This window comes from Channa argus, chromosome 8, assembly GCF_033026475.1.
Source record: "Channa argus isolate prfri chromosome 8, Channa argus male v1.0, whole genome shotgun sequence".
Classification (NCBI taxonomy): domain Eukaryota; kingdom Metazoa; phylum Chordata; class Actinopteri; order Anabantiformes; family Channidae; genus Channa; species Channa argus.
Window position 1 is genome coordinate 15,960,024 of NC_090204.1, and position 13,661 is coordinate 15,973,684.

Consider the following 13,661-nt stretch of genomic DNA (forward strand, 5'->3'; position numbering starts at 1 on the left):
CAGGGTGGGTTTGGCGCAGTTTTTACGCGGGATGCCCTTCCTGACGCAACCCAGTTTATAGGGTACTACATGCATAACAGGTGGAAATTGGTGCAGTACATTTACTCATTTACTCATGTACTCAGGTACATTTTGAGGTAGCCCTAAGTTTTATTTTCTACTACATTTAATAAATAGGATTCCATAAACCAATTATAATGCAGTAACCAACTAAAAAGAAACAAGATAAAATAGTGCAGATGCTTTATATTTCAGTGCATCATTTAAGTTTTTATGCATTCATATAAATGACTCATGTTATGGTACATTTTACTGATAATTATTTTACTCAAGTAAAAAAATTGAATGCACTGAACTTTTACTTATACTTTACTAGTATTTTTCTCACTGTGTATATTCTTACTGCAACATTTCTTCCACTGCTCCCCTCACATGTGAAACCCACCAGCTGTAGGATTTGATCTACATTCCTGTGACAGTTTTTTTCCACCACAGTCGTTGAGGAACAAAGTAAGTCAGGCAAAATATGCTAAGTGCATAATTGGTGTTTTTTTTACTACAACTTGTACATAAAAAAATAATAATAATTTGAAAAGCACATTATCACATTTAACAGGGAGACAAAATATATTCTAGGCTGTGTAAAAGGAGAACTCAAAATGTCAGATGAAAGAGGAAATTCTATTTTTCGACCAGATACATATGTAAGATAAATTAGTGTATACCATTTATGCATAAAGCTTGCATTGAACAGCTTTGGACAGCTGGCCAAACAGAACAGCTGTCAGCTGCTCAGTGTGAAGAACAGATACTTTGTGTTTTCCTGAAGGGAGAGGTAACTTCCCAGTGACTCACAGAGTTTGGCATACGCTTTAGTTGGCTTGTGCAGAGCGTACAGTCTATATGAAGAATGACATGACGTTAAGTATCAAATCCGTGTTTTGCTAATTTTAATTTCATGTTTAAAATTTGTGATAAAAAAAGAGGTGCAGTAACAAAAGCTCAAATGAATTTCATTTGGACCTTGTTTTTTTTTTTGTTGTTGTTGTTTACATATTGTTTTATTTAAAAAAAAGACAAAGCCCTCAGAAACTCAGATAACCACTCTAGATTTTACAGTGACACACGCTAAAATATAAGGAAGGGAAGGGAAGGGAAGTGGACTCACTCCTGAAATAGTCACATATCTCTGGGACATCAGTGTGGAGTTGGAAGCCAAAAAAGCCCATTGCCAGATTCAAACAATTAAGTTGGGGTGGGGGTGGGTCCTTTGGGTTTATCCCATGAGTTCAGGGTCACCACAGCAGATCATTGTCCACAAACAACAAATTCACATGTTGATTTGGCACAGTTTTTACACCTTCCTGATGCAACCCTCCCCAATTTCTACCAGGCTTGGACCGGCACAAGGGAGGGGAATGGGCTATTAGGGGTTCAATGTCTTGCCCAGAGACACTCAGAGACACATATAGCCAGGGCCGGGATCGAACCACTGACCTGGTGGTCCGTGGATGACTGCCTTTACCAACTGAGCTACAGCTGCCCCCAATTGGCCTGAAGCCTGTAAGAGTTAAAAATTGGAACAATCGATGCTAAGGTCCTTTGAGAGTCTGTACTGTGTGTTATTAAGGTCATATTCATATGTCACTGGGAGGAAGTGTATTTTTGGGTTTACAAACTAAAATTACACATCAGAGTAGATTGCTTGAAATCCATCATGGCACCATTCTGCTGAAACCACTCAATCCCATTTACTGCCATCATGCAGCGTAGTCACGTGACATCTACTCAAAATATCAAATCTTCGTTCTCAACTTCAAGCTCAACCTTCTGGTGGAGAAATTCTGTCTATAGAAGCTATGGGTTGGTCTGTGTGGGGCAGCTGTGAGACATGTACAGTTTCCCTGTTTAGATTATTGAAGAGTGAACAGAAAGTATTTTCTGCGGGGAAAAAAGGCGGTTTTAAGTGGTATCTATGTTGATTTAAAATAAGAATCTAGGGTGGTAGTGTTTGTATGTGTGTGTGTGTGTGTGTGTGTGTGTGTGTGTGTGTGTGTGTGTGTGTGTGTGTGTGGCGGGGAGTGGGGTGGCTCTGTTGTGTCCCTACCAATGTTAAAAAAAAACGCATGCCCTTGTAGATAGCATTAAATAATGAAATAATTAGAAATAAAATAGAAATGGTCATAATATGCCTGTACTGTAATACAAAAAGATAAGGTAATTTTCTTCCTGTAAACACAGATATGAGTAGATAGGAATATAAATATATAAAAAAAGGAATCTTCCTTATATCTTCTATAAGGAAGATTCCTTTTTTTAAATATTAGCTTAACATTAATCTTAAGACTGTGTTGTGTGAATGTTTTGATAAGCAAACTTTTGGGTTTTGAAAGTCAACTCGGGGCAGCTTGAAAGCAAATTCTTTGAAAAAGTCGTCACTCCGCCTATGCTGCTTTGCAAAAACAATAATACTCGCACATCAAATGGAAAGTTATCAGGCTATTTATATCACATTGAGTTCAGTGAAGTGTTTCTATTTATTTGTAGGCACTTAGATTCAAGTTGGTTTAATAATCAGTGTAGATAAAACTTACAAACATGGGACTCTGTTCCTGATTAACTGATTATTTGTGATGGTGTACTACTGTAGAAAATGCAAACACCAGGGCTAAACCACTTAGTGCTTTTACAGCTCCTTTCTACTGTCCCTTTCTGTTTCCTCTTTGCTGCCCCACCCCCAGGCCCCCGCTCAAAGCTCCTCTCATTTGTTTTCACCCACAACCACTTAAAATAAAGTGGCATTTTTGTTGCCTGTGTTCACGCTGACTTGCATTAACACTCTGTTTTAAAAATTAACAAACAACAAATTCACTGTTAAGACACTTCTAGAAATCTCCATATCACTGAAGAGACACTCAGTGTGGGTTGTTTGAACTAATTTCTTCTTAGGAGGGATGGAAACACATGTCCAGTGTTTTTCTGAGGCGCTTCTTAAGTAGAAAGCGCCGCTGCACTAAGGTAGTGTTGTACTCCTGGGCCTTTAGCTTGGCGTAGTAATCAGAGAATTTGTTAAAGAGGAAAGAGATCGGCATGCCATTCAGAATGATACCAAATGAGATGCAGCCAAAGGCCACAATGCGGCCAAGGATAGTTGCAGGAACCACATCGCCATATCCCACAGTTGAGATGCTGACCTAAGAGAGAAGAATGATTAGTGTAATTAACATTAGTTTTCATATAAAATGTTTTTATGAATTAGCTCAAAATCTATTTTATTTAGTTTCAGAAATTTCAGAAGTTAAGGAAGGGGAAGAGCTGAATGGTTGGTTGCTGAGTCTATTGCACCAAGCCGAGTAATCCGAACTTCTCTTCTCTTTTTCTTTTTTGCTACTAACAAAACGCTGCTAAATTAGCATAATTGGAAAGTTTTAAACAATAATTTTTTATTTTGCAGTGCAAGGGGGGACAATTAATGTCAGTGGTGTCACGGCATCCGCCCTTCTATCCTCCCCTTCCCTCCTGCTCTCTCTCTCTCTCTCTCTCTCTCTCCCTGTTTGTTTTCTTTCTCCCAGAGCACCTGGACTGCAGCGGCGGCCACACCTGCAAGCAATCACTCATCCTGATGACAGCAGTTCATATACCGGTCTCCTCCACGCCACAAGTTGCCAAATCGTCGCAGTAACCTCCTTGGTACTCGTGTACATTAGGCTCTTGGTAAAACCCGTTAGTTTGCAACAGCTAACCTGCTCTTTGTCTCCCTGCCCTCAGGTCCTCCGGCCGCCCTGCTGTGTTCAGCGACCCCCTCGGCTCTCCGTCTCCACGGCTCCTTCTCCCGCGGTCACCATTCATCCTCCACCTGTGACTCGCCGCCCAATCACTCCCCCCCGCACAAGGCATCAAGCTCCTCGGACCAGCCTCTCCGTTCTCCGGATATCGCCTCCCGGCAGCGCTCCCCTTTTCCCCCGACCCAATCCACTGTACCTTCCCCTAAATAAACATTCACGCCCTCCTAATCGCCTGGTTCCGTCTCTCTTTCTGGGTCCGCAAAACATTAAATACACATCAGAGTGTGACAGAACGATTTGGCCAGCTAAATGGACCCAGCAGACGCGAGCCACCTGCAGCACGCGGTCTCCAGTCAGGGGGCTCTCCTGGCCCAGCATGACCATCCGATGCGGCGGATCGAGGAGGCCTTGGACCGGAATTCCCAGCAGCTCTCACAGGTGACGGACACACTTAGGGTTCAGTGCTCCATGTCGGCCTCTTCCGCCGAGCCTGCTCCACCGCCGCCGCCTACCGCTCCCGCGGTCCGCGAGTCATACGTGCCTCCCCCCGAGCCCTTCTCCGGCGACCTGGATAAGTGTCGGGGCTTCCTCCTCCAGTGTCGTCTGGTCTTTGCCCAGCAGCCCCAAACCTACGCCTCAGATGCCGCGAAGGTCGCCTATGTTGTCGGGCTGCTCCGAGGACGAGCTCTCGAGTGGGCGGAGGCAAAGCTGGGTAACTCGTTTCTGATTCCTTTCCACACATTTGTCGAGGAATTAAGAAAAATTTTTGATCACCCGGCGCGTTCGAATAACGCAGCCGACAGGCTTCTCTCTCTCCGCCAGGGCTTTCGTAGTGTGGCGGATTTCTCGGTGGAGTTCCGGGTGCTCGCTACGGAGGCCCAATGGGACGACGCCGCTCTGCGGACTGTTTTTCGCCACGGACTGTCCGACCCGGTGAAGGATGAGCTGACACACCGGGATCCTCCCAACTCCCTGGACGAGCTTATTGAGCTAGCTATCCGTCTGGACAACCGCATCCGTGAGCGGCGGAGAGAGAGAGGAGAGATACCAGCATCTGTTCCCCAGGGCCTGCGCACTCCCCCCCTTAAGAGTCTTGTTTCTCCGGTATCCAGTGCTTCAGCCTCTTCTGAGCTCCCTGCGGAACCCATGGAACTGGCTCGTGCACGTCTTTCGCCCACGGAGCGACAACGCCGGCTTCAGGCTGGTGAGTGCATTTACTGTGGTTCCACCAGACATTTCATTGCACAGTGTCCCTCATGGCCAAAAGGGGGAGCTCGTCAGGGAGACTGGGGGCCCTGATGAGCGGAGCCGTTTTCCCCGACAACCCCCAAACCCGGCTAACAGTGTCCACAACCCTCTCTTACCAGTCAGTCTCCCTCCCCCTATTGGCACTGGTAGACTCTGAGGCAGAGCATAGTCTACTAGATGCCTCCCTAGCCAAACAGTGGTCTCTTCCCCTTATTCCCCTGGATCAGCCTTTGAAGGTCAGAACCCTTGATGGATCAGTGGTAACGGAGATTTCACACAAAACAGCCCCTCTACACTTGTTAGTTTCTGGCAACCATCAAGAAGACATGTCCTTTTTTCTTATGCATTCGCCTGACAATCCCCTGGTTCTGGGCTACTCCTGGCTAAGGAAACATAATCCCCACATTGATTGGTTCTCCAATAAAATAATTGGCTGGGGAATCCCTTGCCACAACTCTTGTCTCCTTTCAGCACCATTCCCTGGTCGCCACTCTCCTCCCGTGGACACTTCCCCCACACCGGATATGTCCCTCATTCCCCCAGCCTATCATGACCTCGCCCCAGTCTTCAATAAAGAGCAAGCCCTGTCACTCCCTCCCCACCGCCCATTTGACTGTGCTATTGATCTCCAGCCTGGGGCACCGTTACCCACCGGTCGCCTGTACAACCTCTCTCGCCCCGAAAGGGAGGCCATGGAGAAATACATCAGGGAGTCCCTACAAGCCGGTCTCATCCTTCCATCTTCCTCCCCTGTCGCTGCGGGTTTTTTCTTTGTCAGTAAGAAGGATAAGACTCTCCGCCCATGTATAGATTACCGGGGGTTAAACAACATTACGGTTAAGAACAAATACCCTCTCCCCCTGCTTAACTCTGCTTTTGAGTCCTTACAGGGTGCAACCATCTTCACCAAGCTGGATCTCTGTAACGCCTAGCATCTGGTCCGAATCCGCGAGGGGGATGAGTGGAAGACAGCGTTCAACACACCACTGGGCCAGTTCGAGTATTTGGTAATGCCTTTTGGTTTAACTAATGCTCCAGCGGTTTTTCAGTCTCTGATCAACAGTGTGCTCCGTGACTTCATCAACCGGTTTGTTTTTGTTTACCTGGACGACATATTAATTTTTTCACGCAATCTTCACGATCACCAACATGTTAGACTGGTATTACAGAGGCTACTGGAGAACAGACTCTTTGTTAAGGCGGAGAAGTGTGAATTTCATGTTTCCACTGTGTCGTTCCTAGGATTCCTTATTGGTGAGGGAGAGGTGAAGCCTGACCCCGAGAAGACACGCGCAGTCACGGAATGGCCCAGACCTGCGACCAGGAAGCAGTTGCAACGCTTTCTAGGCTTCGCCAATTTCTATCGCAGATTCATCAAGAACTACAGCACAATCGCCGCTCCCCTGACAAAACTAACATCTCCCATTGCCCCATTCCGCTGGACAGAGAAAGCCGAGGGAGCGTTCACCCAACTTAAGGAGCAGTTCACCTCTCCTCCCATCCTGTCTCAGCCCGACACCTCTCGCCAGTTTGTAGTTGAGGTGGATGCCTCAGAGGTTGGCGTGGGTGCTGTCCTTTCCCAACGCAGTGAGGGCGACCAGAAGCTGCGGCCCTGCGCCTTCTTCTCACGCCAGTTGTCCCCTGCCGAGAGGAACTATTCTGTGGGTGATCGTGAGCTCCTGGCAATTAAGCTGGCACTGGAGGAGTGGCGCCATTGGCTAGAGGGGGCGCCACAACCATTTATCATCTGGACTGACCATAAAAACCTCGCTCATCTCAGGACCGCCAAGCGACTCAATTCCCGCCAAGCCCGATGGTCCCTTTTCTTTGACCGCTTCAATTTTTCCCTCACCTACCGCCCCGGGTCTAAGAACATCAAACCCGACGCTTTGTCCCGCATCCACGCCCCTGAGACATCCCCCCATGATCCCAAACCCATTCTCCACCCGTCATATGTACTGGGGGCCCTCACCTGGGAAATCGAACGAACTGTGCGCATGGCCCAGCAGCAGGAGCCCGATCCCGGCACCGGACCTCCTGGTCTCCTTTTCATTCCTTCTCGGGTTCGTTCCCAGGTCCTCCAGTGGGCCCACTGCTCCAAGTTCTCCTGTCACCCTGGGGCAGACCGTTCCATACACCTCCTCCGGAGACACTTCTGGTGGCCGTCTCTGGTTAAGGACACCCGGGAGTTCGTGGCGGCCTGCGCCACCTGTGCCCGGGGAAAAACTCCCAAGAAACCACCGGATGGCCTCCTTCAACCCCTTCCTATACCCAGTCGCCCATGGTCACATATTGCCCTGGACTTCGTCACAGGACTTCCACCATCTCATGGAAATACCACTATCCTCACCATCATCGACCGCTTCTCCAAAGCTGTCCACTTTGTCCCCCTGCCAAAATTACCTACAGCCACTGAAACAGCTGAGCTTCTCACCCAGCATGTTCTCCGTCTCCATGGAATCCCTCGCGATATTGTTTCGGACCGTGGCCCACAGTTTGTCTCCCAGGTTTGGAAGGCCTTCTGTAAGGCTCTGGGGGCAACCGTCAGTTTGTCTTCCGGGTTCCACCCCCAATCCAATGGCCAGACTGAGCGTGCAAACCAGAGTCCTGAAACCGCCCTCAGATGCGTCACCTCATCTAACCCCGCCACCTGGAGTTCATTCATTCCATGGATTGAATATGCTCATAACTCTCTCACTTCCTCTGCCACAGGTCTCTCGCCCTTTATGTGCTCTTTAGGGTACCAACCGCCAATGTTCCCAAATCAGGAGACTGAGATCGCAGTTCTGTCGGTCAACGCACACATCCGCCGTTGCCATAGGCTATGGAAAGAGGCCCGGGCAGCCCTCCTCCGGATGACACAAAGGAACAAGCGCCTCGCCGACCGTCGGAGAACCCCGGCCCCCACCTATACACCAGGTCAGACTGTCTATCTGTCCACTCAAAATATTCCTCTGCATATCGAATCTCGTAAATTAGCCCCCAGATATATTGGCCCCTTCCCTGTTGTAAGAATAATTAACCCATCCGCTGTACAGCTCAAACTCCCCAGAAGTATGAGAGTGCATCCCGTGTTCCACGTCTCTCAGTTAAAACCAGTCTCTTCCAGTCCTTTGTGCCCACCGACCGACCCCCCGCCTCCCACCCGGCTCATCGACAATCACCACGCCTACACTGTGCGTCGCATCTTGGACGTTCGCCGCCGGGGCCGGGGTCTCCAATATTTGGTGGACTGGGAAGGTTACGGTCCGGAGGAACGCTCCTGGGTTCCCCGGGCTTGGATCTTGGATCCTAAGGTTGTCAGGTCCTTCCACCAGGCTCACCCTGAAAAGCCTGGCCGGTCACCCAGAGGCGACCCTTGAGGGGGGGGTACTGTCACAGCATCCGCCCTTCTATTCTCTCTCTCTCTCTCTCTCTCTCTCTGTGTGTGTTTGTTTTCTTTCTTTCTTTCTTTCTTTCGCCTCCCGGCAGCGCTCCCCTTTTCCCCCGACCCAATCCACTGTACCTTCCCCTAAATAAACATTCACGCCCTCCTAATCGCCTGGTTCCGTCTCTCTTTCTGGGTCCGCAAAACATTAAATACACATCAGAGTGTGACAAGTGGTTTTTGAAACCCATTTGAAAATGTTATATCTGTTCCTCTGACCTTTCTCCTGATTTTCAAAATAATTCTCCAGTTTTAACTCTAGGTGGGGAACCATCAGGATTTTAACTCTGTGGAGACTTTAAGTCGGTGACAAAGGTCACTGAAACCATCTGTGGTCTGTTGGTCTAATCCAGTGCAAGTGGGACACAATAGGGTTCAAACCTTATTCGGTAATTCATGTGGCTAGAATTTGATCCAGGACATCAGAATAATTGCGTTTACAGCATTTTCATTGTCAATGAAGAAAAAGTGAGAAATAGAGAGATGTGGTTTACCATCCTTGCTCCTGGTGCTGCACCTGATCTGAAGACAATTACATCATTTAGTGGGTTTGCTTTTTTAGCTTTAATCCAGCCATATGTATGGTTGAGTGAGTGATCTTCTACCATCTGGCACATTCAGTAGGTTCCAATCATGTGCTATGGTGCAATTTACTTTTTGAGCAGTAGTAGGTTTAAAGTGGGAAATAAACTGCTGTCCTCCACTTAAAAGTCCTCTGTTTTTAGTGTCACCCATTCACCCTGATCTCCTCCCTGTAGCAAATTTTCCTTGTCTAGGTAAAAGGAAGAACGCACTATTTGATGAGTGTGTTGAACTGTTTTCAGAAGTGGCTTGCATTGAATATAGACTTGGATTGTGTTTTTAGCATGGCGGAGCAAACAGCTGATTCTGGGATGCTTCAGAGACATGACACAGTATGCCTGAGGGAATAGAACCGCAAAAAAAAGGTGATCAGTTCAGCGGCCGCATCGAAGCCGGAACATATTCTGCCAGTCCGGGTGCAATTGTGGTGTAATGGTTACTAAGGCCACTAGATGTGTCTGGCTAACTACTGAACCATTGGTCAAAGATCAACGGTTTTCAGCTTGTCCCTTCAGGGGTCGACACAGCGGAACATGCTCCGCACATTGATTTGACATGAGTTTTTATGCCGGATGCACTTCCTGCCGTAACCATCCCATTTTATCTGGGCTCTGGAGCAACACCAAGATGGTCCTTGGTTGGGCAGCGCCGACCCTCTACCACTGAGCCACCAGGCTTATAAGTACTTGATAATGCCCTGTTGAGTAGTGTGATAACATTCTGTTATGTTAATAAGGAACATCCCAAACAGACATGTGCTGAATCCGGTGTTTGCTCCTTTAAAAAAAAAAAGACCACACTGACTTCCCACTCACAAAAAGGGAGTCGTTTTCATTGTACCACAAAGTCACACCACAAGCAGTGGTGGCAGTAAAATAATTTGTTTTGTCATTATGTTAGCACTACTTAATACATTTTTGTGTTTCTCATTATTTCAAACAAAGAAACAAATCACTTTTTTACAGCTTTTCTTAGATGTAGTAGTGCCGCATTCATTAAACCTAAAGCAGGTGTATATTAAGGAAGAATGCAGATGTTCGTGCATCAGCTTTATTAAAGCTTTATGTCTAAAAGTTGCAGCATGGAGTTGAGTTCAGGTACTGATACTTACTGCAGCCCACCACCAGGCGTATGGGATGCTGCTGATCGGAGATCCCTCAGTGTCCCTCTCCGCAGAATGCAGGAGGGCAGAGAAAGTGAAGATCCCCATGGCAATAAAAAGCAAAATGCACGAGGCCTGCTGGTAACACTGCCGCAAAGTGAACCCGAACGCTCTCATGCCGGTTGAGTGACGAGCCAGTTTTAAAATCCGAAATATCCGCAGCAGCTTAACCACTTTGAGAACATGACTTAGCTTGCTGACTCGAGCCATGGTCCTGAGGTCTTCCTGTGCATTCACATCATCTGAATCAGTCAGGGCTTCAAAGACAATCTGGACAAAATAAGGCATGACAGCCACCATATCAACAAAGTTGAGTCCACTCTTCAAAAACAAAGTGATGTCAGGAGTGGTGACGAGGCGAATTAAATATTCAAAGGTAAAGAACACGATGGTGATAATTTCCACCCATTCCATGTGCGTTTTGCCATTGATTTGATATATCTGAAGTTCTTTCACAGTGTTTAGAGTCATTGCCAAGATGGAGAAGAGCACAAAAAGGTTAGAGAGCACTGTGAAAGCCTTTGCCACAATTGAAGAGTACGGATTTTCCACGATGTTCCACAGAGTCTTCCGCACATTCCCAAATCTCATCTCCTTGAAGTGTTCATCCTCATAGTTCATATCAATCTCTGCCATAAGCTCTTGTTCCACCTTCAGGTTGTCTTTCAGTTCATCCACCTTCTCCTCAAACACCATCCAGCAGCAGAGCTGAGTGTCTTTAAGGCTCAGACCCCAGTATTGGATTTCCTCCTCAAAGTTGATGGGGCACATTTCTCGTATGACCCACAGCACTCCGCTTGTATAAAAATGGCAGATGTGGTGGAAGTAAGCAGGGTCACGGTCAAAGAAGAACTCGTTCTTGCTTACAGAGTAATCGTCACACAGTGAGAGGAGTTTTGTTTGGTCCCTGCAGAGAGCCAGAGAGCCTATCCGGGAGTTAGGATATCTAGCGGCGCACTGTTTGGGGATATAAAACACTTTCCCACCAACATTAACAATCAGGCTCTGCTGCTGTTTAGGTCTCTCCTTGCCTTCAGGACATTCTGCTCTGGTGCCAGGACCTTCCAGATTATCCAGAGAGCTCCATGCTTTGACTCTTTTCTCCAAAGAACACGTGAAAGTTTTGTTGTCCTCTACACCTTTTGACAGACAGTTTATAGTAGAGCGGCAGTTTTGCAAACACCTCTGCAGCTGAGCATTGTCAGAAGCCATTGCAGCTGTGGTTTAAAGCAGGAACCCAGTACAGTTGAAAAAAGAAAAAAAGGAGTAACAAGCAGGAAACACTCCAGCAAAACACTTCTAGTGTCACATATTATCTTGCTGAATCATCAAAAAAGAATGGCTCTGGTTCTGCAGGAGCTAAAATCCTGGTTTATAGCAGCACTTCCTGTTTTTGTGGCTCAGTTCTGGCAGAGATTCCAGAGGATTCCTCTCTTAGACTGCGGTGACAACAAAAACACCTAAGCATTTGATTCCTTAAACAAAGTAGTCCAAGGGCAAACAGTAGGGATTACACAAATTTAATCTCATTGGTGCCCTTCCAAGTTTCCTTAAGCATTTGTAGATACAGGGAGGGTGGCGGGATTAGGAAAAAAGTTTATTTAGGGATTCTGAAGTGACGAGACAAAGCACCAACTGAGGCCTTATGTTGAGTTGGAAACATTCTTTTCTAATCATTTTTTCTCGTCTTTTTACACGTGATGATATTGTTCTCACAGATCTTATTTTGTAAAAGGGGAAGTTTGAATTGCCCATAGTTGGACTTTCATCTAAAGGTTTTAGGTCCCTGTGTAAGTATCTGTGTCAAACTTTCTGAAAATCTATTTACTAAAATCTCTTAAAGGTCACTACCATGTTTAGCATTTAATTTTCTGGGGATCAAATTTGTTGAGAAATTTGATGCTGTACCAAAGTGACATTAGCAATGTTAAGCAAATGAAAAATCCTCGGGGTGTAATATTTCATAATGACCCTTGATTTATATCACTACTTATTAATTAAGAGGCAGAGGCAGAAAAACAACCAAAATCTTCTTCGACAACATCAGATCCCTTTCAGACCAGACATCTGAGAAATCATGCAAAGGTGATTCCTTCCAGCTTAATCACGTGCAGTCTGTTAACCTACTTATCCAGCCAGAGAGCCTGACCAGATTTACTCTCAAGCTATAAACATGTCTCACAGAGTTTGCACATCTAACAGTCTGTACACTGAAGAATGGACAGAACCACACCTTCATAGCTGTCATCAATGCACAGCTGTCAAATGTCCCACTATCTGCCAGAGCCTTAAACAATCTATTATGTTTCTCTGGTAAGTATTTGAGCATCACTATCAAGTTTTTATAATCTACAAATTATGCAACCGTTTTTGAAACAAAGAAGAGGAAAGAGATGCCAGCCTATAAGTACACTGTCAGTTTAACACCTGTGTTTTTTTATTGCGCATGATGTCAGATTTCAGTTTGTTGGTATGATGACAATGTTGGTCTAGGGAGGCAAAGATTAACTTGGCTGAGCTTATTCCGATTAAGAGAGATCTGTGGTAAAATGTGCAGAAAGAAGGCAGAAATACTGATGCCTGGCTATTTTGGTCCTAGTTTTCCAACAGACTGACACTGACACTATAGATTGGCCTGCACTTTGCACAGAAATTTGGGGCGATGACAACTATCAACTTTGGCAATCCCTGGACATGTTCAGCATGTTCAGGTGGGAATTCTGTCCAAATATGTTATGTGTAAGCATTTACCCAAAGCACCACTGCGTCAAAGTAAAGCTGTGGACTTCTATCGTAGTACTGTAGTGTCATCATTCAAAGTAACCACTGACCTCAGCTAATACAAAATGCTGCTACCAGGTCTTTAAAATACCACAAAGCAGGTGATGATATTACACTGATTCTGACCACTGTTCACCCTTATATATTTTATTTCTTGATTTTAAATGAAAAGTCACCCACTTAAAACTGTGTTTGGCAAGGCCCCTGTAGTAGCTCAAAATCATTTGCATTTACTGAACATTTTTTGGTTTGGGACCCTCAAGCTGTCACAGTCCATGCTCAGGAGAATCAGGTACAATTAATGGTTTTAAATTTAGTCTTCTCAAACAAAGTTTTACCTTACAGACTTTACTTTATAATGTGTTTTATATTCAACAATTTTGGAAACACTAAGTTCCCTATTTGCTATGTACAGTATAAGCTGTATACAAACAAATGTTTATACAACACTAAAACCTTCTGTATTCTATAGTAGTACTTTGTTCTACTATATCCTTAATTTGAACATTTGATAAATTCCAATTGACAAATTAACCTCCGAAATTTTCATCAATATGATGGCAGTAAATGGAACTCATTTTATTGTCCAGCACTTTCCGATGGAGTCACTGCTTTTCTGGGCTGCGCACATCAACGACGCCATCCTACTGAAACTGTGGTTAGTTTGTGCTGTGAT

The 13,661-nt window shown here is 45.8% G+C and overlaps 1 protein-coding gene across 1 annotated transcript; it reads right to left on the minus strand.

Annotated features, from left to right (window-relative positions):
- Positions 1-188: 188 nt before the first annotated feature.
- On the minus strand, positions 189-11,428 carry LOC137131694 (potassium voltage-gated channel subfamily V member 2-like). The gene is made up of 2 exons (XM_067513314.1): positions 10,154-11,428; positions 189-3,194 (listed from the first exon to the last, which is right to left on the minus strand). The coding sequence occupies exons 1-2, from the start codon at positions 11,414-11,416 to the stop codon at positions 2,946-2,948; spliced, it is 1,512 nt and encodes a 503-aa protein (XP_067369415.1). The 5' UTR covers positions 11,417-11,428; the 3' UTR covers positions 189-2,945.
- Between the last annotated feature and the right edge of the window lie 2,233 nt (positions 11,429-13,661).